This window comes from Rhamphochromis sp. 'chilingali' (genome assembly GCF_963969265.1).
Source record: "Rhamphochromis sp. 'chilingali' genome assembly, chromosome: 20".
NCBI lineage: Eukaryota > Metazoa > Chordata > Actinopteri > Cichliformes > Cichlidae > Rhamphochromis > Rhamphochromis sp. 'chilingali'.
In genome coordinates, this window is record NC_137947.1 from 30,098,786 (window position 1) to 30,126,026 (window position 27,241).

The following is a 27,241-nucleotide window of genomic DNA, read 5'->3' on the forward strand; positions in this document are numbered from 1 at the left end:
GGGCAGAAATCGGCCACGAGGTTCGATAGTGGATGTATGCCTTTTATTCAGCCATTTAAGCTCATTTAAAAAACTCAGACTGAAATTTTAAAATAAAATGGGAAAAAAAATACATGTTTGAAAATTTGGCTATACTCCATTAAACACTACGGAAGAGGATTAGGGCCACTGGAAAAAAAAAAAACAATTCTGACTTTAATCTCAGAATTCTGACTTTTTTTTTTTGTGAGATTAAAGTCAGAATTCTGACTTTAATCTCAGAATTCTGACTTTAATCTCAGAATTCTGACTTTAATCTCAGAATTCTGACTTTTTTCTCAGAATTCTGACTTTTTTCTCAGAATTCTGAAAAAAGTCAGAATTCTGACTTCTTTTTTTCAGAATTCTGAGATTAAAGTCAGAATTCTGACTTTAATCTCAGAATTCTGACTTTAATCTCAGAATTCTGACTTTAATCTCAGAATTCTGACTTTTTTCTCAGAATTCTGACTTTAATCTCAGAATTCTGACTTTTTTCTCAGAATTCTGAAAAAAGTCAGAATTCTGACTTTAATCTCAGAATTCTGACTTCTTTTTTTCAGAATTCTGAGATTAAAGTCAGAATTCTGAGATTAAAGTCAGAATTCTGACTTTAATCTCAGAATTCTGACTTTAAAGTCAGAATTCTTTCCTTTTTTTTTTCCAGTGGCCCTAATCCTCTTCCGTAAAACACAGTGGAAATGGTGTGGAATTAAAAAACGCAAAGGCCACGAAATGGTCCCAGGTTCTACAGAGGGTTAAACACTTTGTTCTCCTGCAGGTCCAGTCCTGTCGCCACAGAAACAAGTCCTGACCCATGTACCTGGAACCATAGAAGAAGAATAAAATAATAAATGATATTTAAAAAAAGACCTTAAATCCCACAACATAAAAACATTTCGACCAATGAAATGCTTTAGAGTGAAGGACAGCAGTGAATCGCCGCTGACGTGGATTTATGCACAGCTGCAGGTGAGCTCACCTCACTGAAGGATGCATTTTTTCTTTTTCTTCAAACGCTTTCTTCCTGTGTGGCCTTCTGGAGATCAAAGAGAGGATACGATTGGTCGGTTTCTAGATATAAAGCTTATTTCATCATCAACACTAAAGGATGTTCTATCATCGTCTTGATGAGACCTTACAGCCTGAGCCTCAGCTCACCATGTCACAGGAAACACTAATGTTCAGGAACAGGAAGTGACCTCATAGACTCAGAGCTACATCACAACAGCCAGACTGACCCGGCTACATCACCATGGTATGGCAATCTCGACTCCACTCAACTGTAATCTGCGGCCGAGTCTCCGTCACTCTGCTGCAAACACTGAACACAACTTGATCTGTGTGGGTGGGCTGTGGGACAGGAAGCATTAAAATTTCCATGTTTCAGAAACAAACAGCAGCACTGAGCGTGCTCAAAGCCTGAAGCAGAGAGCACAGCGCCTCACTCTACCTGCTGGGCTGGTGTCTAAGGTGTTTGATGCGTTCCGGGGAGCAGAATCTTCCGGGTTAGGATCTTTGCTCCTGTTGACCTGGGTCACATCCTGCTGACTAGCTGTGTGCTGGACTTCCTGCTGCGCCGGTCTGGTGTCCACTTCAGACTCCGGACCCTGGACCTCAGCTGCGGGGCGTTCACAGAGGGCCTGGAGCTCTGAGGCAGCTCTGTCTGGCTCTGCTGGCTCCGGTTCTGGTCTGGTTCCAGCAGGTGGATGTGTGGGAGTCCGGACCTCCTCCCGAGGCTTCTCGGGAAAATCTGGCTTATCTTGGGCCGGTGACATCTGCGTGACCCCGGGGTGACCTGAAAAGGAGAACTTGATCAAACGAGCAGTAGTGACAAGAAAGTCTGCAGAAGTCCTGCCGGGCTCTCACCTTCGACCCCACCGTCCGGCTCTGCCCGTGGGCTTGTCTTCCTCAGCCTGCAGCCCTTCCTGATCTCGGCCAGCAGGTTGTCGACGGTGCATCCTTCGTCCCAATTGGCCATGTCTGTCCTAACTGCAGCACAGACACACGTTCCCCTGTGAGCTTAGCGCACGTGTCACAAACAACAGGTGAAAGCTGTCACTGCATCACCTGACAGCCTCACAGGTACAGCAGCATTTAATCTTTACAAACTTTCTTCTCGTCCTGATGCTGTCACATCATTTCCTTTAAATATTCAGCTGCTGATAAACTGTTGCAGAAAAATGTTGCTGATGTCAGCTATTGATTCTCGACCTGTCCGTCACCGGCCCTTCACATGTCTCACCTGTTCTCCACTTGCACTTGACCTGTCCTTCACCTGCCACACCTGGAGAGACAGGTGAGGGACACCTGTCTCTCCATTTAAGGAGGGAGGATTTAAGGTGAAATAATGGTGTCTGACTTGCTGATCTTTCTGGTGGGGGCTTCTTCTCTCAGTTTCCTCCCTTCCTCCAACCTCTTCCTCCTCTTCTCCTGCTCCCTGTGACCTTCGTTCTCCTGATCGAAGAATAAAAGGAACACACAGTTCAAACTTCAGCAGGCTAACCGGCCCCCCAGAGAGGGCGGAGCTTAACATTTACAGGGAAACAGGACTAATGTGTGGCAGCTACCACACTTTGTCACGGTTCAAGTCAGAGCCGATTGGCTGGCTGAGACATAGTTTAAATGACACATGCAAACGTGCGGCAGGGTATGAGTCCTGCAGACTGAGCCGCACTGCGATTGGCGCTGACCTTGAGGGTTCGAAGGAAGAGGTCTCTGAATGCCTTGATGGTGCTGAAGAGCTCCTCGAGGGAGAAGCTGCTGCTGTCCTCACAGAGGTAGGCGGACAGGTGCTTCCTCTGCTCCTCCACAGATGACAGCAGGAGTTGCAGCTGCTCAACAGCCTGCAGGCTCTCCTGGTAACACCACATAAGAACAACAGGTAAGTTCACCTGGAACAGCAGGTCTGTCCCACTAAAACGGTGTCAGTGAGTGTACAGACTGGATTTATCTGCCCGTAAAGGTGACAGCCTCATCCTGAGTGACTCACCTGTATGGTGGACAGGTACTGCTCCTTCATGTCGTCAGATGAGGAGGAAACGCTCCTCTCTGAGTTTTTCAGCCGTTTGTTTAGAGTCTTTGTTTCAGACTGAATAGAGTCCAAGCTGAGCCTGCAGGTGGAGTCAGAGGGCAACATTTAACACCGCTGCAGGCGAAACACCTGAGCTACCACGTCACAGACTCCACCCAGCAGTCTGTACGTGACTGAACTCCTATATGTGTTTACCCAGCAGCCTTTGCACAGATCTCCAGGTCATCGGGCAGGTTGAGCAGGTCGGGGTGATTCTCTTCAGCCTCCTAAGGGTCACAAACAGCAGCAACTGAATTATTATGAGAATACTGCAGTATTCCCCAGTATTCGTAGTATTCCCAGCATTACCTGCAGGATGTGGTGCAGCAGCGTGACTCTCGACTTGTTGGCTTTGGTTTCGGTCAGTTTGAGCAGAGTGCTGATCTTAAAGCCTTCAGCATTCCCCGTGTGAGTTCCCTGATGGACCATACATCACATGACTAAATCAGACTACCAGCCTTTACATTTTATTTCAGCTAAATAACAGACTGATTTATGATTTGGCAACTAAATGAACTGTCTTGGTAGACAGTCTGTTGGTAATTTAAGTCATATAATTTTTGTCTGAAGATGAAAGTTTATAGTTTATATACAAAAGATATACAATATATATGATATACACACACACACACACACACACATATATATATATAGAGAGAGAGAGCAAGAGAGAGAACATATAAACATTCTTTCTCTCATCCGCTCTCTCGCACTTTTTTCCCGCTTCACTCAGCATGCAAGCCTTGTGCTTTACACTGGGAAGAGGGGGGAGGGGCGGTAGTTACACTCGCAGTAGCACAGGAACAGAGCAGGAGGGAGAGACAGAGAAAGAGCCAGGGACAACAACGTCACATTAGAAAGGTATATAATCATCCACAACTATTTTCAGTTGCAGATGATAAAGGATTCAGAAAGTTTATTCATGCAGGTCCATATGACAGAGAATATGCATGTTCTTTTTGTTTTCATATTATAATTTATATTTAATTGTGTTGTGGTTTGCAGTGTTTTGTGTTGTTTCACTTTAAATTTGTAAAAGGAAAAAGCTGAAAATTTAAATAGTTAAAAGTTGAAATGTGAATAGTTGATTTTTGTATTATATGATTTATTTATTACATTTTATGTGGAGTGAATAAATAAAAGTATATTTACGGTGGCCCCTAGAGACAAAGCATGTACAAGCTTCAAATCACGTACGAACTCTGAAGCACGTACAAACTCCAAAACACGTAAAAACTCCGAAGCACATAAAAACTCAAAACACGTACAAAAGACAACAGAAGTGCTCCAGGATGCTAGTGGCAGTGTTGAGCTTTTGTTACCTAGTGGCTACACAAGCTAGCAAGTACCAACGGCCGGATTTGGTGTGTGGTAATAACAGGTAAATGAACTTTCTTTTTTTTTTTTTTTTTTAATTTTTAATTATTTGACTATATATGAATATAGTGCTTGTGTATAAATACTTAAACAATACACATATGCTTTCATGCTTTCAATTGTGTAATTTACGTGATCTAGGTAGCTCTGTTTTGGAAGTTCAGTTCATGCTAGAAATGTGTTTTGGAGTTTGTATGTGCTTCTTGGAGTTTGTACGCGTTTTGTCTCTAGGGGCCACCGCATATATTTATATATAAACATATATAAATAAAACCACTTTTTTTTGTACATTAGTAATTCCTTTTGTGCATAATTTTATATTATTGTTAATAATAAATCAATTAAAGCAACAAAACAACCGTTAAAGCTGGTTCGGAGCCGAAAGAGCCGGCTCTTTTTAGTGAGCCGAACCGAAAGAGCCGGTTTTCTAAAAAGAGCCGGAAATCCCATCACACAATGAAAAGACAACATATGAAAATAAAAAAGAAAGAAAACAGGCAAAAAGTTAGAAGAAACAGTCTACTACATGTCTACTTTTTAATGCACAGGTACGATACAAAGTCTGCATTTTGCTAATTATTCTAAATATTCCTAACTATTTAAACATTTTTCAGTATCCTGCACTGTTTTTTGCCCTTCCACAATCATTTGAATTAAAAATTAAAAGAGCAGGAGTGTTAAAATTAATAATAAAAGGAATTTGTTGGCTTTTTCAAAAGGTACAAATAAAATATTGTTGATAGACCTGCCCCCTTTATTAGCTACAAAATAAAACATTAAGCCTTGATCTGTTCTGTTATTCTTCTTTTCAAAAGAAAAACATTTCTAGCCTTCCAGTGTTCTAAAAAAATTAAAAACAAACGCAAATATAAGATTATTAGAATTTTTAAAATATAAATGCTTAACATTGGAAAATACTATAACTGTTAACTATGGTACAGAACTTAACAAAATGTCATTAAAAATTATAAATACTGATAACAAAAAAAGTCATTCTTTTTAATTTATTGTCATGATTCTGGGTCCTTTTAACCCAGCGTTTTGTGTTTTCTCTTATTGCGATTTTGGTTCTGTTCTTCCTCTGTTTGGTGTTTACTCTGTTCTGCCCGTGTGCCCTGTATCTAGTCTGCGTTTCTTAGTTTGTGTCCTTTCATGTGTAAGTTCCTGTTTTATTGTGAAGGTCTGCGTCTTATGTGAGTGTTTTCAGTTTGACTCCCTAGTCTCGTCACGTTAATCACTCCCAGCTGTGTTCCTCACCTGTGTGTAATCTCCCTGTGTTCTCTGAGTGTATTTAAGTTGCGTCTTCTGTCATAGTAGTTGCTGGTTCGTCTGTGTTGTTTCCCCTCGGTCTCCCTGCATCTCTTCATGTGTATTTCCCCGGACCTCCCTGCATCTTCGTTTCTGGTTTGTTTTGTTAGTTTTACCCAGTTTAGGTTCCAGTTTCATGTTCCCAGTGCCTTTGTTGTTTGTATTTCCTTCGTTAATAAATACTCACCTGCACCAGAGCTGCCGCGTCCTTGTCCTAAATAATTCCACACGGCTTGCCCCGGCAAACCGTGACATTTATAAAATACAATCGGTCACATTTTTGAACAAAGGAACTGTACATTTTATTCAAATTATTCACACTGACTTTTTCTTTTTTTCAGAATTCTGAGATTAAAGTCAGAATTCTGAGATTAAAGTCAGAATTCTTTCCTTTTTTTTTTCCAGTGGCCCTAATCCTCTTCCGTAAAACACAGTGGAAATGGTGTGGAATTAAAAAACGCAAAGGCCACGAAATGGTCCCAGGTTCTACAGAGGGTTAAACACTTTGTTCTCCTGCAGGTCCAGTCCTGTCGCCACAGAAACAAGTCCTGACCCATGTACCTGGAACCATAGAAGAAGAATAAAATAATAAATGATATTTAAAAAAAGACCTTAAATCCCACAACATAAAAACATTTCGACCAATGAAATGCTTTAGAGTGAAGGACAGCAGTGAATCGCCGCTGACGTGGATTTATGCACAGCTGCAGGTGAGCTCACCTCACTGAAGGATGCATTTTTTCTTTTTCTTCAAACGCTTTCTTCCTGTGTGGCCTTCTGGAGATCAAAGAGAGGATACGATTGGTCGGTTTCTAGATATAAAGCTTATTTCATCATCAACACTAAAGGATGTTCTATCATCGTCTTGATGAGACCTTACAGCCTGAGCCTCAGCTCACCATGTCACAGGAAACACTAATGTTCAGGAACAGGAAGTGACCTCATAGACTCAGAGCTACATCACAACAGCCAGACTGACCCGGCTACATCACCATGGTATGGCAATCTCGACTCCACTCAACTGTAATCTGCGGCCGAGTCTCCGTCACTCTGCTGCAAACACTGAACACAACTTGATCTGTGTGGGTGGGCTGTGGGACAGGAAGCATTAAAATTTCCATGTTTCAGAAACAAACAGCAGCACTGAGCGTGCTCAAAGCCTGAAGCAGAGAGCACAGCGCCTCACTCTACCTGCTGGGCTGGTGTCTAAGGTGTTTGATGCGTTCCGGGGAGCAGAATCTTCCGGGTTAGGATCTTTGCTCCTGTTGACCTGGGTCACATCCTGCTGACTAGCTGTGTGCTGGACTTCCTGCTGCGCCGGTCTGGTGTCCACTTCAGACTCCGGACCCTGGACCTCAGCTGCGGGGCGTTCACAGAGGGCCTGGAGCTCTGAGGCAGCTCTGTCTGGCTCTGCTGGCTCCGGTTCTGGTCTGGTTCCAGCAGGTGGATGTGTGGGAGTCCGGACCTCCTCCCGAGGCTTCTCGGGAAAATCTGGCTTATCTTGGGCCGGTGACATCTGCGTGACCCCGGGGTGACCTGAAAAGGAGAACTTGATCAAACGAGCAGTAGTGACAAGAAAGTCTGCAGAAGTCCTGCCGGGCTCTCACCTTCGACCCCACCGTCCGGCTCTGCCCGTGGGCTTGTCTTCCTCAGCCTGCAGCCCTTCCTGATCTCGGCCAGCAGGTTGTCGACGGTGCATCCTTCGTCCCAATTGGCCATGTCTGTCCTAACTGCAGCACAGACACACGTTCCCCTGTGAGCTTAGCGCACGTGTCACAAACAACAGGTGAAAGCTGTCACTGCATCACCTGACAGCCTCACAGGTACAGCAGCATTTAATCTTTACAAACTTTCTTCTCGTCCTGATGCTGTCACATCATTTCCTTTAAATATTCAGCTGCTGATAAACTGTTGCAGAAAAATGTTGCTGATGTCAGCTATTGATTCTCGACCTGTCCGTCACCGGCCCTTCACATGTCTCACCTGTTCTCCACTTGCACTTGACCTGTCCTTCACCTGCCACACCTGGAGAGACAGGTGAGGGACACCTGTCTCTCCATTTAAGGAGGGAGGATTTAAGGTGAAATAATGGTGTCTGACTTACTGATCTTTCTGGTGGGGGCTTCTTCTCTCAGTTTCCTCCCTTCCTCCAACCTCTTCCTCCTCTTCTCCTGCTCCCTGTGACCTTCGTTCTCCTGATCGAAGAATAAAAGGAACACACAGTTCAAACTTCAGCAGGCTAACCGGCCCCCCAGAGAGGGCGGAGCTTAACATTTACAGGGAAACAGGACTAATGTGTGGCAGCTACCACACTTTGTCACGGTTCAAGTCAGAGCCGATTGGCTGGCTGAGACATAGTTTAAATGACACATGCAAACGTGCGGCAGGGTATGAGTCCTGCAGACTGAGCCGCACTGCGATTGGCGCTGACCTTGAGGGTTCGAAGGAAGAGGTCTCTGAATGCCTTGATGGTGCTGAAGAGCTCTTCGAGGGAGAAGCTGTCAATGAGATGTCCTCACTAAGATAATAAAACGAGTGTGTGTGTGCACACGTGTGGTATCCCATGATTCCATGCTGTAAGTTCAGAGCCTGTGAGAACAGGCTGGGCGGGGACGATAAGATCTGCAGCGTCTGAGGTTCAGCTGTTTGTTATGGTGTATCTGCAGTTACGCCCTGATGGTACACAGACCACGTCGTCGTTGCTCTCACCTGGCAGCGAGGAGCTGTGGTGGAGCTTTGTGAGCTCTCTGCTGACTTAGGTAATCAGCCAGTGGCTTTCAGTTTGAGCTGTTCTGCTTGTCATGTTAGCCTTGAAACTAAGTGAAACTGACTCGCACTTCCTTTTGCTAACGTCCTGCCGATAAAGCTTTTCAAACCGACCCAAATGGCCTGCTCATGTCTCCCCATCCAGCTCATGCGACATCTGTTGGTTCGTCCATCAAGCAGGTAAACATGCCCCTCTAAACAAATGAAATCAGCCAAGAGAGCCTCTGAAAGTGACCTGGACCTACAGCAACATTTAACTGTTTATATGACTGAGCGCCAACTGTCCTGACTGCCATCGTGAGGCAGAGTTCAGATTACTTAAACTGATCTCATGAAATCACAAATCACCTCAGAGGAGACCGAGAAGGAAGGGAAAAAAGGAAAAAAGGAAGGACAGGAAGGAAATAAGGAGAGAGGAGGAAGTGGACGAGGACATGAGCATACCTTGTAGTTGTCGAGTGCATCGAAGACGAGGTGGTGTCCCCGAGGGTCGAAGACGGCAAGAGCAGCCAGCAGCTGGAACAGCTGCATCTTCACCATGACATTGGACGTGTCGAGAGCTGAGGGCATATAGGAGGAGGTGGAGTTACCGCTTTCATAAGTAATGACTCTGAGTCGTCATCTTCACCTCACAGGTACACCGGCTACCTGCTTAGCTTAGGCTGGAACAGCCACCTGAGTCTACCTGTTGCTCAGGGTAGCGTGTAAATATGATTTTAAGGTGGTTTTAAGGCAGATCTGCTTCATTCTAACTTTCTGGTCCTCCACCCACCTTGAGCCAGCATCCTGATGTAGCCCTCGTTGTCCTGGATGAAATGCAGCCCTGCGGACGAGTTCATGATGGTCCGGACACAGCTGACGCAGGTGAGCTGCAGCAGAGCATCGGCGATGTGGGCGCAGCCGCGGCCCGACAGAGCCTCCAGCGCCTCCAGCAGGAGGTCCAAACCCTGTAGTTCAAGGAACTGCACCATCCATGACTGATTACTCACCTCCAGCCGCCGCTGCAGACCCGAGTAGTTCACCACTGTGGGAACCTGGAGGGGCAGAGTGACCATCGGTCAGAGCTGTGAGACGCCCTCTCCTTCCCCTGCAGGACTCCTGAGGTTCTGCTTCTTTCCTACCTGCAGCAGTCGGATGCAGAGCTCGGGGTCAGCGTTCTCCAGATTGGCCTCCACCTTGCCGTCAGTGACTGTGGCGGGGCCTCTGGTCAACTGGTCCTTTACCGCCCCCCATTTGGTACTGGTTGCCATGATGACAGGCTAAAGGTTTTACCGATGTTTGAGCTGACGAGGGTTAAAACAGATACAGGTAATCAATCACAAACAATCAATGACATCATCATCTTTTTAACGTCCATGACAAGCAGACCTGACACAAGCGATGACATCACGCCCGTGTCAGCCTGCCTCGGGCTCACAGTTTCACATTCATTAACACATCTCTGAGTCACAAACTGAGCTCCTCCAGTGGACGCCTTTATCTGCTCAGGAGGTCAGAGTCTTTTACTGTGATTGGACTCCATTTGGCTTTAGTTGTGTCATAAATTATTATTTGAATTATGTTCCTGACTGACAGCTCGAGTACACTTCTGATGTGGACCAGTTTTAACTTGGTTTTATTCAGCTCCGAATCAAAGCTCCAAATCACAACAACAGTCACCTTGAGATGCTGTACTGTCTTTGTACTCTCAACAACCATATGAGTAAGAAGTTTTGTGACAGTGGCAAGGAAAACCTCAATTTTAACAGGAAGAAACCTCCAGCAGAGCCAGGCTCAGACCAGTTTGGGAGAGGGAAGGAAGACAGGACAAAGGCACTCTGTGGAATGCATGAATAACAAGAAACAGAGAAAAAGAAGAAGAATGCAGTGAATCAGGCTGAAGGATCAGCTGATTAACAGACTGATAATAAAGCACATGATTGGCTCCAGTAACAGAAAAATAAACACGAAGCGCTCACAGCTATCGTGGCTGTGATTTGGAAAGTGAATGAATCAGACTGAAGGCTACGTGAATCCTGCACTCAGTGTGTTGCAGAGTCTTCATCAGTGAAGAAGAGTGACTGCACGTCACAGCGTGGTGGGTGAAATATGTCAGCTATGTGGTATTTCTGGTATTCAGTGCGTGTGCATGTCCTGACAGCTGAGCACGCTCGCCACATTAACGCGCCGCTGTGAGAAAACCTGAACTTTAAACTTGAAAGGTGGAGTAGGTCAGTCACATGGTCAAAGGGTGTTTCCAGAGGCCTGGATTCAAATCTCCCCCGGGGCATTTGAATCCCCCCCCCCATCCAGCCAGCCTTCCTGCGTCAGTAAAGCTTCAGAATATTAAACACAACCATGAAACTTTCAGACTCACTGCAACATGGTCCTAATAAAGTGAGCACTGACTGTGTAAACCAGCAGAAACACAGGCAGGAAATTCACCTGTAAAGGTGTGTGTGGGTGTGTGTGTGAGTGAAGACAGACTGACTGGGGGGAGAAATTCCTTCTCAGCAGATGAGCTCAGGATAAAGACTCTTCCTCTTTTTGGACAGATGCTTCATCGCTTGGTTAAACTGTGGCCTCCTCCTCACGCCCGGCAGCAGAACTTTAACCACGGAAACAAATGCTCCTCATCAGCAGCAGCAGGTTTCAGTCTTCAGAGAAGGACCAGCAAACAAACTCAGCACTAGTTGTTCCAGTATCGGGAAAAACTGAGGGATGATCCTTTAAACCTGAAGCTCAGGTGTTTGTCATCATTTAACAACTTAAACAGACCTTTCACTGTACACATGCGCATATCTGTCAGTGGTACACCCTCACAGAAGAACAAATGCATTGATCTCAGTGCTGATGGATCAATACAGTGATTGGATAAGAGCAGACCCGCATGCTCCGATTCAAAGGTTCAAAAGTTTAAACACAGTTGTGGCTAAAAACCGAGCTGTGCCTGCCAAACCGGACTCCCTTCAAAATTAATCGAATTTAGTGTCTGAGCTTCAGTTCACTCGGTGCTGTGGTGGGTTCGGCTCAGCAACACCGGCCGGAGGACGGAGCAGCTTCAGCCGCTCCGCTGCTCCCACAGGTACAGGTGTATTTCACCGGGAACAGAAGAAGCTCATCACACAAACTTACCTGGAATCTGTCACTTGTGTCAAGCCGGCCTCCAATTCGAGACTCGCAGTCAAGCCAGCCTCCAGTTTGTTTTACGTTCCCTGTGTATTCAAAGTATTACGGAATGGATGTGGAAACCGGATTTCAAAATAAAAGCCAACTTCGAGTGAATTAACAGGTATGTTAAGAACATAATAACATATAATTTAGGCTTTTTTTTTCCTTTTTCTTTTTTTTCAAACTCTAATGTTAGATCTATATGATAGTGATGGCCCGCTTGAAGCTGACGCTCCGGAGCGTGTGTCGAAAAAAACAACACACTGGTTCAGAAGCACTGTGTCGAGGCTTGCTTCGTTTGGCAAAAGTCACGTGACCAGTGACGTCCGAAGCTTCATTACGCACGTAACTGCTTCGGTACCTGATTCAAACGGATATAAGGAAGTGAATCATCCACGGGATTCGTGGAGTGTGTTGATGGTGACAGAGAGCGAAGAGGTGATCATTCCACTGACAGATATGGAGCCAGCGAGGAAGAGAGGACGTTCTGGCGTGTGGGAATATTTTGAGTTGATTTTGCTCAATTCATTTTATCTGCCGAAGTGAAAAACCTGAAATGTCCAAAATCATGTTTTCATAATGTAAATCTCATTACAGCATATGACTTTAGGAACACTTCCATGTGAATTAAAGCTGATGAAAACTACAACAATGTATTTGACACTATACGTACATTACATTGCTACACAGTTTAGAAAATCATTTTGTTTATTGTTTTTAGGTGATAGTCTGCAGACCCAGGAATACCTGCATATCTACCAGCTTGCAGTGCAGTTCCTGCACTCCACAGCCTCTTCTGTTCCATGCAAGTGGATTTTCTCCAAGGCAGGAGAAACTATTTCTAAGAAAAGAAACAGACTCAGCCAGCGCACAGTAACACTAATCCTCTTTTTAAATGTAAATAACAAAAGGGCTACCTGACATAGAGCATGTTTTTACTTTGCAAGTTCTTGATTAGGGGTGGGTTTTGATTATTGCCTTTCTGATTACAATCCATGCTAAATTGGATAAATTTATATTGATTCATTACAATCCTGTGTCGATTTGTAAATTAACGTTATTATGCCTGAAACGCCAGCATCTCAGGTTAAACCTCACAACATGTCGTCAAACACCATACAGCTAAAACAGTACCTGGGAGCAGGTTTACGGATTCTGCATACAAACGTAAACACAGAGCGCGGACCCGACGCGTCAGAGTCAGATTTTGGTGCGTCGTCGGGTCCGCGCTGTGTTTGCCTCTTTTTTTTTTTCGCTGGCTTCTGCAGCTGCAGGTTTCATAACTCTCTGTTTACATCTCTAATTAAGTCTCACATGTGTCAGCTTTCTTTTAATAGATACGAAATTATGGATATATACTGATACATGACCAGAATTGTAATATTTCTGACTGAGGCAAAACTTTCAAGATTCCAATCAAATTGAATCGGATCCTGTATCGAATCAAAATGATTCTACAAATCAGTAACGATGCAGCCGTACTCAGCCCCTAAGCATTTTCCCTTTCCAGTTCACAATCAATCCCACCCCTAGGTCAAAAATATGTATAGGACAATTGGCCTAATCTAATATTTTGTATGAACCTGTCCAGCTGTCCAGTGATTAAATGACAAGTAGATGGGGGCAGGACTCCACAGCAGGGGCATACTCCATAATGTGCTGTGCAGTCTCATATGTATATTGTATATGTTGCTCACTTATTGTATTTACCAACATAAAGGAGTTATGAGCAAAGAAAGGCCACACCATAGTGCATGTTTAAATAGGGAAAGTTTATTGATCAAAATGTATTACGCAAATACGCATTACATTTTTTTCAGCCCCCCAATCGAGAAAACAAAACCAATTACATGTTCAAAGCAACGGAACGGTGGCCCAATATCAGAGAGAACTCCACTCTTGAGTGAGCAGTGATGATTGAGTGTGCGTGTTAGTCCCCATAGGGAAATAGTTCCTCTGCATTTAACCCATTCACCCAGTGAATTTTTTATTGAGCAGTCTGTTTTATTTTGCAGATTCAAGCTGCTCTTCAAAATATTCGCCACCAGATGTCACCGGAGAGGACTGTGTTGAAAAGCTTCGAGTAATGAACCATTTTTCAATACAAGCTTCAGTGCTTCGGAAAGCTTCATTTGGCCATCACTACTATATGACACAGCCTTGTACCCTAATTGTGCCCTGTCACTATCAAGGCCATCTTATTTTGCCTTCCAAAATAAAAGCCTTTTCAAATTGTCCATATACGACCTACTCTTTTAACGATTTCAAAATGCTCTTAAATGAAAAATTCATGTTTCAACAGGATAATTCCACTTTAGATCAACAGTATACAGCCCCACAGTGATACCATATCAATATCAAGTCATTCTGATTTTGACTTCCAAAGTAAAAGCCTTTGACAATGTCAAAGTAAAAGCAGGAGTGACTAAAACAAGCTCTCTTCAATTATTTTGGGATGTTATTTACTTATCAATTGTGAAAAAATTGCTCTGAATAAACAGAGAAGCAAAAACGCTCATGAACTGGCGTGGAGAAAGACGTGTCTGTGTGAACAGGGAAAAAGCTGAACGTGGCGCGGCGCTTCCACGTGCAGTGTCTACCATCACGAGTAAAAAGACTGCAACATTAACATTAGCATTGGAGGCTAAATAGAATTTTCGACACATCTCCTCCTCTATTAAAGCTCGTTTTCAGCAACCGAACACCAAGAAACATCAAGAAAACCTCACTGCGCCGATAGAATACCGTGAATTTTATATAAGTTTGAATAACTTACCGTTTGTGTAAAATACTCCAATGAGTACGGCAGGCATCCACCACGGTGTAACCAGCAGAAGCACATGGAAAATCGGCCCGGCAGAGCAAACTATTTATTGATCCACGGGTTTACCTGGGCAGAAGCCCAGGGGCCTGCCAAGTTAAATAACTCTCTTCAGAGTTCATTTGCTTGGACTTGAATAACACTGTTTAATAACTCCAACACTGAACACTATTTGAATCAGAATGTGTTAAAATGACACTTTGAGAGTGGAAATCAACTCTAACATCTTTAACCCTGAAATTTTAACACTCCAGTTTTTGCTGTGTATATTTAGCCACACTGATGTTTCTGTTTTTAGTTCAGATATTGTCATCATTGTGGATGTTTTTGCTAGATGCTGTAAATGTGTAGTACGTGTGTGCCACATATGTGTTATAGGCAGGAACACAACGGTTACATCATTATCATACAGCATACGGATGATGATGCCCGATGAGGAGCGAGACGAGGAAGCCGACGAAGCCGCCTCCCCCTCAGTCTTTTCTCTCTTCAGAGAGCTTGACCTCTGAGGGCCGCCATGGCTCTGACTCTTCAGAGGAACCGTCACCTGCTGTGTGGGAGGGATGTGGCCGTGCACAGATGCCGGCCTCTCGCCGCCTTTCCGCCGCTCCAACTTGGCTCTGAGTGTGGAGTACGAGTCAGCATGGGCGGGGTTGTGGGTGAAGGACTGAGAGCGCTTCTTGCGTGGGTTGTCATCAAAGAACTCAATGATGAAAGCTTGCTGAGTGAGGTGCTCGGGGGGCGCCTGTTTGGGAAATTCGGTGGGTGACAGAGCTTTAGGAGGACTCTGGGACAGGGGCCTCTCAGGGGCTACGGGTGAGGCAGAGGCCGGTCTGGGTGGAGCATACTGCAGTGGTTGGTGTAGCTGACTATGGATGGACTGGCCTGATTGGATGACCTGCTGCGACGCCTGGGACAGCTCTGATTGCATAGAGTGCTCAGTGCGGACCGAGTGGTGGGATTTACCCCTTCCTTTGAGAACTGGGTCCTCTGAGTCACTCTGGGTCCCATCCTCATGGTGGTGACCTAAAGACAGGAATAAAGATGTCAGTGAGTACTAGCTTTTGAACTTTGAAGCTCAATGGTCACAAGTGTATGACTGAAGCTTTGATAGCCTCAAACAAAGACAGAAGTTTAGTGGGGTCAGTAAAATCAGAGAAATATCAGAAGATTCAGGGACCGTGTGTCAATAAATTGTTAACAATGAAGTGCTGGACAGGTTTTATCACCAGCAGGAAGCATAATCCCCGATTACCTGTGAATGACAAACAGGTAACACAGGTATGGTCCGGAACACAGGTGCAACTCTGACCTTTCAGGGTCTTGATGTTCATGGCGAGGTCACTCTTGGTGCTGTAAACGTCTTCAGACGGTGGGCGTCTCTTCATCATGCTTACATCACTGTGGACCAGCCAGTCAGCCACCTTGCTCTCTGCTGACATCACCTCTGCAGGTGTGGCCATGATGGCTGTCTTGGTGGGTGTAGCCTGCAGCTTCCTCTGGCGAGTGGAGAACTTGGTGATGTGGTCTTTAATCTTGATCTTCCCAGGCATGCAATCATCAAACTCAATGGTAAAGGAGGCATGGCTCTGAACGACAGGCGGAGTCGGAGTGGGAAGTGAGGGTGGGGCCGGGGGCGTGTCAGTGTCCTTGGTGGGGATCTCAAAGTAGCTCGGCTCACGGTGGTACGAAGGGAAGGCGGACTTTGGCTGACAGTCTGACAGCGATGCAGAAAATTCTGGATCTGCAGAGGGAGCGTCTTTCTGAACATCTGACAGAGGCAAAGAGATGACATCTCACCAACATCATCAATAACGCACCATCAGCTCAATTTAGCTTTATTTATACAGCACCAGTTTACTGCACTCCTCCACTTTATTAAGGTGTGCGTACCTGAATGTGGCTCATCGCTGGTTTGGACTTTACTCCCATAATCCTCCTCTCCCCACCAGGAAGGCTGGCCATACAAAGGAGTGGGCCGACACACCGGCGCCTCTGTCACAGAAACGTGTGATAGGTGAAATTGCCGACCAATCAAAGTGTCCCGAGGAGCGTGAACAAACGACTTTCTGGTTTGTTACTAAAACATTTTCCTGAACGAGCAGATTTATAGTAAAAAATACATCAGAACAAACAGCAACACATCATCTGCGTACAGGAACACACAGCGGCCAGACACCTGATCCAGTACTTTTTAACCCTGCACCAGGCTTTCTGGTGCAGGGTTTTGTGTTACATTATGTTTTGTACAGTGCAGTATATTTTTGACCCTGTGTGATGTCAAAATTTTGTGTTATTGCTTGTATTACGCCCAGTATTGTTAGGAGTACATTTGATACACAGTATATTTACTGCCAGTACTGTTGCTGTATTATTGTTACCCTGTGCGAGGCTCTTGGTACTCTGCGCTTTCTCGCCTCTCGCCCGCTCATCCACGTCACTCTTCTTCCCCTCTGAAGGCTTTAGGCTCATCTGCAGCTGACTGCTGTACTTCTCATGCTGAAACAGAAGAACGAGGCAAACGTACTCAAGGTACTGCAAATTGCATGTACTCACGGTACTGCATGTGCTCACGGTACTGTACATGCTGTGTGTAGTCATGAGAAATTCATGACGCTCTGAGTAGTTTTGGAAATGCAAACTAAATGCAGTTAAACAAGGAAATTAAATAACACCCTCTATGCAGTAATTTGTACAATAGAAAACACACACCCACAAACACCAACCTTTAGGGCCTCCTCTGGGACTTTGTGTTGACTTTTCTCCAGAACGTAGACGTGAGAATGTGAACAACAGCTCAGAAAAATATTAAAATTATCACACACACACACACACACACACACACACACACACACACACACACACACACAGAAACACACAGGCGCGCACAGACACGCACACAAACAGTGCGTGTGTGCGTCTGAAGGATATCGTATCCGAAGCGGATGATGTCGGACAGTTTGAGGGTGATGTAGGTCTGATCAGGAATCCGAAGGTCGTTTACAAATGTCTGCAGGAAACAAACAAACAAACGTCCAGGTGAAAGTTTCTGATTATGATGCTGAAGTCCACTCTGAAGGTTTTCACTCTTTTGTGATTTTACAGTTCTTGCCTGTTTAAATTAAAGTGGAATTAAATTTTTTTAAGTTAATAAAAAAAAAAAAAAAATCTTTGTACTGTAACCTGTGACTTTAGGCATCACCACCCCCCACCTGTGTTTGCTGCTGATTGGTGGATACCTATGATAATGTACTGATATGTTGTGTATGGCTCACCCCATTGAGGCTGCCCAGGTCCTTCACCAGGTGTTCATCAGTGGTCGGGTTGTAGTTGATGACAGCGTGCTGTTTGTCCACACTGCGAGACTGAGACACACACACATACAACTCTTTTTGCTTACTTTCACTGCGACTCAAACAAGACACCATTACAACTTCCTTTTTCAGACCAACCTAGAGGGAGGCAATTTCTACTAACCCGAACACCTGCACAGGTCAGCCTCACCTGAAGCATCAGCTCGCAGTCCTCTCGGCCCACAAAAATCATCTCTCGGGGGAGGCGGTGTCGAGTCCCCGAACTGCTTACCAGGAACCATGATGTCACACTCATCTTCACAGGCCTGCTGAGAAACCCCAGAGCATCCTGGGAAATGAAGACAGAGGCAGGTGATACAGGTGGGTTTGTGCGGGCCTGTTGTGCCACCGTGACAGATTTTAAATATTTAATCAGACAAAATGAGTAATTTCAGACGATCCTGCTCTTACTGATTTGTGTGTGTTTGAATCCTGACAGCTGAGGCACCTGCAGGTGTGTAGTCAGGTCCAAAAGGACCTGCAGGTTGTCCACACCAGCCTGAGTCTGAGGTTCAAACACCTTCAACTTTCAATTAAGCACTGAATGAACTCCTACAGACATTTTTATTCACAGTGCTCTGATTACAGAGGTTCGGCACAGAAACGGGGTCATGCAGTCAAATATGTGATATTTATTAAAAACACAGAGCATGAGCAAATCAACTGTTCATTTCATCTTTAGAGTTAAAAGTTGAACTAAAGCACTGACCAGCAGAAAATAAAACACGAGCGCTTTATAAAACTTCTAATTTGAAATAACGGCTCAGAGATGATTCTGTTTCCTGGGAAGGGGTTAAAGATATTTCCTATTTCTAACAGGAAATATCCAACTGTCAAATGACCACATGATCTCACACACACACACTCGCACAGGTGAGAGTCACTGACATTAAAACTTCAGTTTTAGTGTTTTTCTGCACATATACTGCAGTATCATCAGTACTGTCAATACTTTTGTGTGAACCACACGAACAGATGAAGTGAGAGTTTGGAGTTTGAGCACTGGGTTTTGTATGCAGGAGCTCTTGCAGACACAGCTGAAGGATAGATGAAGCTCCTCTGCAGCACAGACAGCAGTGCCACAGACGCTCTGTCCAATCAGAGGCTGACACACGGGCACACATGGAGTAGATCAGCTCCTCCATCAGTCACTGAGACTTCACATCCACTCTGGAGCTCACTCTGTGAAGCTCTGCCCTTCTCAGGAGGTCAGAGGTGATTGGACGGCTCACTCCAAAGGGTTCCATAGGTAAAAAGTCTGGGGAAGGGAGGGGGGATCTTCCTGTTTTTCATCACGGCATAGAACCAGTGAAGAAAACTGCTCATGATGTGGACAAGTGTGGACAGCACACTCTGATGCACATACACACAGACAACCACAGACACTGAGCTGATGCTGGAGGAGAGGAGCGGCTCTTCAGCAGCATCTCTCCAGGCCTCAGCGCCTCTCGGCGGCTGCTGCCCAGAGCTGCTCCTCCTGTCCGGTTCCGACAGACCTGTGTGTGTGCACGTGTGTGTGTGTGCACGTGTGTGTGTGTGAGTGTGTGTGTGCGTGCGTACATGTGTGTGCGTGTGAGTGCGTGCGTGTGTACATGTGTGTGTGTGTGCACGTGTGCGCGCGTGCGTACATGTGTGTGCGTTTGTGAGTGTGTGTGTGCGTGTGTACATGTGTGTGCGTTTGTGCGTGTGTGTGTGTGTGTGTGTGTGCGTGGGGTTCCAGTAAGTGCACTTGCTTTTCTGTGGGGCAGAACAATTCAGATAGATTTAATACATTACAATTCGAGTTCCATGATAGATCAATAGACGGTGTCCCTCCCTGCCTAGGGTAACAAGCTACTGAAAATCCAGATTAATTTGTTTACACCAGTTCACCAATATGTTTTGGGCTGTTTCTGGTGTCCAGTGGATATTATCCCCCACAGTATTAAACTGATCACCCGGGAGTGGGTTCAGTACCTGAAATCGTTTAATCGCAAAGTTGTTGATGCTGGTTAGATTCTGTTGCTGTTCTTTTGGAAGCAGAGGTGAGAAATTAATTAAGGGAAAGAATACGTCGGCATTTGGAAAAACAGATTGTGCCCTTTTGTAGAGCATTCTTAATTGTTTGTTGGAAGTTTTATCTGCATCTTGGTCCCTGTTATTGATTCCGATGGATAAAACTACTAATTTGACATCTGGATGGATTGGTGTCTTTTCCAGAATCTGGAGAAAATGGTAAAATGAAACCCCTGGGTAACTATCAGTTTGTATATTATCACTATTGTAAGCTGGTACACGATTTAGGTTGGAGTCCCCTAAGAACCAAACTGGTCGAGTCGCACGAAATACCCAATCTATGATTTTTCTGCCCTTGCGGGCTTTATGATACGTCGGGTGACACTGGTTAATGCTTTCGACCTGTTGATCCTCCGTGACTGCCTGTCTCTCTTGTCTGTTTTCTGTTGTTACAGGAGCGAAGCCCTGGGAGGAGCCAAGTTTGGTTGGAGGAGCGGCCAGGTGGTCATTTTTGTGGTCAGATGGGGTCTTCATGCCTTTGTGTTTAGTCACACTGTGGTTTACAGACCCCCCCATCATCATGTTGGAGTTGTTTACCACCAAGTTCGTTCGGCCGCTCACACTCCTTTCACCAATGGAGTTCAAGTCCATGCTTTGTGCTCTCCCAGGGGGCGTCCCTGCGTCATTAGCTGAGGCCCTGGCAGCAGAAGAAAAGGTTTTGCTGGTCGTTTGAGACCCCTTGCTGCAGGTTTGTATCTCTGGGCTGTTCTGTAACACCGAGACATTAGAGTATACAATTTTAGACAGATGAAGTGAATGGGACTTAGTTGTGATCACATTTTTCTGTGGATCGGATCTAATTTGTATCTCACTTCTATTTGCTCTATTTGTAGATTTTTCCCAATTTGTTGTGGATTGGAACAAATCCTCATCAGTCTGAGGGGCCACAGGCCTAACCTCAAGTCCCCCAGGTCTCTCCCCCTCCCCTAAAATTAACTCTGGATGTGAAGTCGAGAGGGGACAAAAAGGCTCGTGAGGAGGACGCGATGGCGCAGGAGGCCTTTCATCTGTTGGTTTTGGATCAAGAGTAAACTCAGTGGACCGCTGGTTGCTATCAGGGAGAACAGGGGAGATAACCCGGTTTGGCAAAGTACTCCCGGTGATATTAAATTGTGGTAGTGGTACATGGTCATCTAATAAGGGAGTCGATTGTGAATCCCGGGCGGTGGGGTTCCTCATGATCTGAACCTCAGGATACAGGGAGGTTTGGTTTAGTCTATTGACTTGGCTCAGAGGTGGGAATTCCTCCTCATTCTCTAGGTCTAGTTCCTCCGGTGTTTCCTCTTCCACAGAATCTACAAGCGGCGAGGAAACAGAGATGTCTGAGCCCTCCAATTGATCGATCAATAAGGATCTGGTAGCTCCCAGAGTGTCTGCAGCTAATCTAGCTTTATAGCGTTTTATCATCCAATTTGCTGCCACCTGAAAAGCTGTGTCGTCCCATATTGTATATTGATATTCTAACACTATTTTAGCGTAATGTTGCTGCAGTATGGAGAGGCTATTCTGTAGCCATGTCTGCGTGTTCAGGTTTACTGCCTCCCTGAGTTCCTCCGTGGGGGAGGAAGGTCTAATGAATGCCGTGAGTTTTATTATCTGTCTAGCCATTCCCTTAGGGGGAGTTTGAGTCAAAATAGCTTTTTGGGAGAGGGGAGGAAAAGGGGAGGGGAGAGAGGGAGGAGGAGAGACAAATACCCCTGTTCCTATTATAATGGACCCCTGGTTGAGGTTAGGTAAGATGCTTTTCAAGTTGGTCTATCTAGACCTTATAACTGTGCATCATGGAGTAGGGAATTAAAAATCAAAAGGGGAAAGAGGATTTTTATCCCTAATTTACCTCTGGTTGAGGTTAGGATTCTGTGTCCCGATCAGGGTTTGTTCCCTTTAGGTGACTAGAGGAGGAGAGAGGAGAGGTATACACCACTTATCTGATATTAAGATGCCTGGTTAAGGTTAGGGCTAAGTGTATTTGGTAGGGGCATCTCTTCCATGTACCAAAATACTAGGGTCTATATGAAGAGCCATTCTAAAACATAGATAAATAAGCACTCCATATATTGCTATCTCTATAATCATGAGCAGATTGTGTGTCACTATTTGTGCTTATAGGAGAAGGTCGACGTACTTCGAGGGTCAGGTGGGGAGAATCAAGACCTCTGGCATCTGGCTAGGTTAGGTATTAGGAATATGAGCTTTTGTTATTTCGTCAATGCGATTTAGGTGCACTGGCAACAGAGGTCCATGGTATTCCACCCATTTACTCCTGTATCCCATGTACTTGAGACCTCTTTTCTCCACCGATCCCCTGGTAGGTCTTTCCGTATGCCTTATTGCATTATATTTGTAAAAAATAATAAACACATTTCACAATACATAATGAAAACGTTGCCATTATACAAAAAACAAAACAAAACAAAAAAAAGAGAACGCCCCCCCACCCGAGGCTCATGTAAACAGAAACAAAACAAAAACAGACAAAAAACGTATGTCACACATCTGGAAAACACGTTTTTATATAGTCAATAAATGGGTTCCAAGTCGCAGAGAATTTTTGTTGTGATGAGAGAACTCTGTATCTAAGTTTTTCCAGTGGTAAAAAGAAAAGCACCTCCTTTAACCATTGTATGTGTGGAGGAGCCTTATCAGACTTCCAGTGGAATAGAATAAGTCTACGGGCAAGCAATGTAGCAAATGCTATGGCATTTTCCTGAGATTTACTAATTTTGTATTGAGATGGCATAACTCCAAAAATGCCAATGCGGAAATCAAGCACTAAATTCTGCGCACTGATATGAGATAATACTTTAAATATATTTCCCCAGTAATTATCCAGGTTCGGACAAGACCACATCATGTGACCCTCATTTGCTGGATTATGTCCACACCTGGGACAGGCAGGATCGGCTTCTGGGAAAAATTTTGAAAGCCTCTCTCTTGTATAATGAAGACGATGAAGAATTTTAAACTGAATTAAACCATGGCGAATGCAAAGGGAGGAAGTATGTATACGATTCAAACAAGATCTCCACTCATCATCAGATAAATCCACCCCAATGTCTTTTTCCCAATTATTTTTAGTTTTTTCCCCAAGTAATAGGCCTTAAGCTCTGTATCAGTTTGTATATGGTGGAGATTCTCCTTTTGCCAAAAGGATCCATTTCCAAAATGGTATCCACTTGATTTTTAGGAGGTAGGTAGGGGAAAGAAGGAAACAATGCTTTTGCAAAACTTCGTATTTGCAGGTATCTAAACATATGTGAGGTTGGTATATTGTAATCTCTCATCAGAGCGTCAAAGGTGTTAAAAGTTTCTCCTGAAAATAAATTGTAAAAAAACTTAACCATAGAATATTTCCTGGTATACATCTTTGAGTATTGGTGCTAGTTTGTCTATAAACATTTTATATAGTTCAATAGGGAAACCATCAGGTCCCGGTGCCTTATTACTTTGCATTGATTTAATTACTTCGACAATTTCACTAATGGTTATCTCTCTATCAATTTCTGTTCTGTCATTTACCGATATTTGTGGAATCGGTAATCTATCAAGCGTTTCAGCAATCTTTTTTTCATCAACCGGATCTGAGGTATAAAGATTGGAATAGAACATTTTAAACTGGTCATTAATGGTTTTCGGATCAGACGTCTTTTCTCCAGAGGTTTTACAGATTTCAGAAATCGTGTTAGCTGATATGGATTGCTTAATTTGATGTGCCAAAAGTTTTCCGGCTCTTTCCCCATGTTCATAGAACTTTTGCCTTGATTTGAAAAATAAACGTTCTGTTTGCTGAATGGACCGAATTTTGTATTCTGAATTTAGTAATAATTTTCTCTTATAGAGGTCTGGTGTTGGATTTTCTGCATATAAGCAGTCAATCTCTTTTATACTGTTGGCTAGGTTGTTCATTTGTTGTAAGTATTTCTTTTTTTGAAATGATACATATGAAATTATCTGGCCTCTAAGATAGGCCTTTAATGCCTCCCATACAACAGTCATTTTCATCCCTTGGGTTTGATTTGTCTCTAAGAAAAACTGTATTTGCTCAGAGACCTTTTTTTTTTAAAATGAGTCTTTAGTTAGGAGTAAAGGATCAAGTCGCCAGGCCGGTTTTTGACTTAAGCGTTCATAAAAATTTACATCTAATTGTACTGGACTGTGGTCTGAGATAACAATAGAGTTGTATTGGCAATCTAAAACCTTGGGAAGAATTCTACTATCTACAACAAAAAAAATCGATCCGTGAGTATGACCGGTGCACTGGTGAGAAAAATGAGAATTGTTTAGATGTAGGATTTTTGTCCCTCCAGGGGTCAAAAAAAGCATAAGATTGCATAAAGGATTTAAGAACATTACCCGCTTTTGAAATTTTGCTATCAGGTTTTGGGTTTGATCTGTCAAGTTGAGGATTAAGTACGCAGTTAAAGTCACCACCCAGTATCAAATGGGACTCTGTTAAATCTGGCAGGTGTTTTAAAAAGGTACAATAAAAATTTGGGTCGTCCCAGTTTGGTCCATATACATTAGCAAGAATGACTTGTTTCCCATACAACCTGCCCTGTATAATAATATATCTCCCTCTGGTATCCGCCACAGTTGATAGTGGAATAAATGGAATCCCCTTCCTAATTAGAATAGCCACACCCCGTGATCTATCCTCAAATTTTGAGCTAAATATTTGGCTTACCCATGTTTTTTTTAGTTTAATTTGTTCACTTGATCGGAGGTGTGTTTCCTGCAGATATACAACATCGGATCTCAATGATTTTAAATGAGTAAAAACCCTTGTGCGTTTAACCGGATTATTTATACCTTTAACATTCCATGTTATAAAACGAAGAGGCAGATGACTTTGCGAGCTTGCCATTCAGGTACCAAAATGCAGGTGCAGAAAAAATATGTCCCAACCTCTGGAACCCCCCCCAAAAGAAAGAGGGGGAGAAGGAAAAAAAAAAAAGGGAAAAAAAAAAATAAATAAAACGAGCCTCAAAACCCCATGCTGATCTACTATTATCCCTGAGATCGCAACCCTCCAGGCTAGGATAGCACAGTGACTAAACGTACTGTTAACCCTCAAACAGCCCCTCAACTGGGCAAATATATAACATTTAATAACTAAACAAAACTCCAAAACTTATATTTTCCACTTTCCCCGTGTTTATTCTAATCAAATGCCCCAGAATAACAGCAATATCTCGAACATATCAAAAATCGGAACGAAGAAGGAAGGCAGAGTATTCATAATCAATTAAATCAAAAATCATTCTACCTTCCGGCCTTTTATGACTATGGCCCAATTATTTACTTGACATCTCCCCAGCACCGACGTATAACTATGTCCCTTGAGTTCAAGCAATCACACATGTGGAGTCCAACTTATCTTTTCTCACACGGCTGTACCTCTCACGGCCGTCGTAAGTCTTTTTTGATAAAGTCTATTGCAGCCGCTGGGTCGGTGAAACGATTGTCCTGTCCCGTCGGTGAAGTGATGCGGAGAACAGCTGGAAACAAAAGTCCAAACTTAACGCCAGCCTCGGAGCAAACGTTTAGCCTCCATAAAAGCAGCTCGTTTCTTTGCCACCATTGCTGTAAAATCAGGAAAAATGCTTATCTTCATGTCCTGCAGCAGCAACGGCTGCAACTTGGCGGCCCTTCGGAACACCTCTTCCTTGTCTTGGTCAGTGTTGGTCAAGTTACTTGAAAAAAGTAATTAGTTACTGATTACTGATTACTTCTCAAAAAAAGTAATCCCGTTACTTTACTGATTACTTGTTTTCAAAAGTAATTAATTACTTAGTTACTTAGTTACTTTTAAAAAACATGATACACTACCTGAATGCTTGATAAAGCAATAGACCTTTTGGGCCAATGCTATTTTTTCTGCATAATCCATCATATAAAAGTGAATCAAATGGAAAAGTGTCTTTTTAAAAAATTGTTTATTACTTTTAATCTTAACTTTATAAACAGTGCATCAAACAAAAATTAAATTAAATTCAACAGTCTTTGACTTTAATAAATTTGTTTAACATTTGTTAATTTGTTTAACAAATGTTTGTTAAACATATTTCTGCACATTACACCATATTTTAAGAAAATAAAGGCTTAAACTGTATTTCTGCATACTCCAGCATATAACATAAATTATTTTTGTGTCTACACACATCTTTTCATATAAATAAAGCAAAAAATAAATAAATAAAATAAATAAAATTAACAAAAACATCTTTTAACAGTTGGTAAAGTGCAGAGAGGCATAATATTGAGATTACAAAAACAGAAAATGCTATTGCATGCTACATTCAGGCTGTTAATCCAGTCTCAGTTTGTGGCAACCCTGAAAAAGACCTATGTTTTATTGTTTTCTTTTGGACTGAAACAGTGGTTATATCGCATCAGCAGAAGCTTCTCAAACCTTCTATCAGACATTCTGTTCCTTTTTGGGGAAAGCACCAATCCACCTAAACTGAACAGCCGTTCCACTGGTGCACTGGATGGAGTTGGACTGTTGTATTTCATGTACATCTTTTTGAGATTTGGGAACTGATTCAGAATCTCAAGCTCATAGCCTGACCTTAAAAAGTCAGTTATTTCTTTTTCTGCTGAGAAGCTTTCTGTGGGCTGATTCTGAAATTCAAAAAAGTCCATTTCGGCTGGGCTGGCTGGGATTTGGGACACATTAGTGTTCTCAGTTGCAGGAGCAGCTTTACGACACTCTGTTATCAGGAGCTCCTTCACATACTCTCTCCTACGCTCATCTCTCAGCCAACGAAGTTTAAACTTGGGACAAGTGGCCGCTGCGAGAAGTACTTCTTGGCTGTCCAGAACAGCATCAAAACGAGTCTTGATGGCCTGTAACATACAATATGATGCAACTAAGAATAAAATTATTTTACTGTATAATTACCTATTGTCAATATTTTGTGGGCTTTACAGCTCTAAACCATCTATATTTTCTATTATCAATACTGTATGAGATTTAATTTTGGCTGAGGCTTTTGTTGATATTATGATTAATATTCATGATTAATGATGATCAATGTCCCTGATATTTAACAAGGGGTGAATACTTGGTCTTTTATTCTATCATTTTAATAATTGTACCCACTGCTTAAAACAAAGTATAACATCCACCCACTGTGAATGGTATAATAAATTTAACAAATCCACCCAAAGCAATTAATAATAATCTTACCTTTACAATGACATCTGGAAGGCTGGCTGTCATTCTAGAGAGGTCATCTTTCAGGGCAAGGGTCTTTGACATCAGGCTTGTGAGTGTTGGCAGTAAAGCCCAGTAGGTGCACTCATCCCCTTGTAAGA

General features: G+C 43.5%; 3 protein-coding genes across 5 annotated transcripts; all 3 read right to left on the reverse strand.

Annotated features, from left to right (window-relative positions):
• Positions 1–643: 643 nt before the first annotated feature.
• On the reverse strand, positions 644–3,520 carry LOC308388799 (inverted formin-2-like; the record flags this gene model as incomplete). The annotated part of the gene is made up of 9 exons (XM_080869725.1): positions 644–841; positions 1,001–1,057; positions 1,472–1,816; positions 1,888–2,010; positions 2,264–2,475; positions 2,712–2,876; positions 3,011–3,131; positions 3,248–3,318; positions 3,401–3,520. 5 exons carry the CDS (start codon positions 3,518–3,520, stop codon positions 2,356–2,358), a joined length of 597 nt encoding a protein of 198 aa, XP_080725851.1. The 3' UTR covers positions 644–841; positions 1,001–1,057; positions 1,472–1,816; positions 1,888–2,010; positions 2,264–2,355.
• Positions 3,521–6,137: 2,617 nt separating this feature from the next.
• LOC308388800 (uncharacterized protein) lies at positions 6,138–11,806 on the reverse strand. The gene is made up of 12 exons (XM_080869726.1): positions 11,657–11,806; positions 9,664–9,825; positions 9,315–9,576; positions 8,987–9,102; positions 8,486–8,550; positions 8,208–8,274; positions 7,881–7,971; positions 7,384–7,506; positions 6,968–7,312; positions 6,799–6,867; positions 6,497–6,553; positions 6,138–6,337 (listed from the first exon to the last, which is right to left on the reverse strand). Exons 2-11 carry the CDS (start codon positions 9,790–9,792, stop codon positions 6,498–6,500), a joined length of 1,323 nt encoding a protein of 440 aa, XP_080725852.1. The 5' UTR covers positions 9,793–9,825; positions 11,657–11,806; the 3' UTR covers positions 6,138–6,337; position 6,497.
• Positions 11,807–13,454: 1,648 nt separating this feature from the next.
• On the reverse strand, positions 13,455–25,596 carry LOC308388615 (centrosomal protein of 170 kDa protein B-like). Of its 3 annotated transcripts, none has more exons than XM_080869451.1 (9): positions 19,823–25,596; positions 18,018–18,155; positions 17,789–17,878; positions 17,443–17,523; positions 17,240–17,296; positions 16,895–17,012; positions 16,407–16,508; positions 15,826–16,284; positions 13,455–15,539 (listed from the first exon to the last, which is right to left on the reverse strand). In XM_080869451.1, the coding sequence occupies exons 1-9, from the start codon at positions 21,527–21,529 to the stop codon at positions 14,701–14,703; spliced, it is 3,591 nt and encodes a 1,196-aa protein (XP_080725577.1). In that variant the 5' UTR covers positions 21,530–25,596; the 3' UTR covers positions 13,455–14,700. The 3 variants fall into 3 exon arrangements, with proteins under 3 accessions (XP_080725577.1, XP_080725579.1, XP_080725578.1); XM_080869453.1 differs by having other exon boundaries at positions 18,278–25,596; XM_080869452.1 differs by having other exon boundaries at positions 18,018–25,596.
• Between the last annotated feature and the right edge of the window lie 1,645 nt (positions 25,597–27,241).

Excerpts from the sequence above, each read along its gene's own strand:
- LOC308388800 (XM_080869726.1), bottom strand. The coding sequence starts at position 9,792 with ATGGCAACCAGTACCAAATGGGGGGCGGTAAAGGACCAGTTGACCAGA. Across the intron at positions 8,275-8,485 it reads CCACAGCTCCTCGCTGCCAG|CTTCTCCCTCGAAGAGCTCT; the intron begins GTGAGAGCAACG and ends TCTCATTGACAG. Across the intron at positions 6,554-6,798 it reads AGACTCGGCCGCAGATTACA|AAGGCCACACAGGAAGAAAG; the intron begins GTTGAGTGGAGT and ends TTTGATCTCCAG.
- LOC308388615 (XM_080869451.1), bottom strand. The coding sequence starts at position 21,529 with ATGGCTAGACAGATAATAAAACTCACGGCATTCATTAGACCTTCCTCC. Across the intron at positions 17,879-18,017 it reads ACTGCGAGCTGATGCTTCAG|TCTCGCAGTGTGGACAAACA; the intron begins GTGAGGCTGACC and ends TGTGTGTCTCAG. Across the intron at positions 15,540-15,825 it reads GAACATCAAGACCCTGAAAG|GTCACCACCATGAGGATGGG; the intron begins GTCAGAGTTGCA and ends TCCTGTCTTTAG.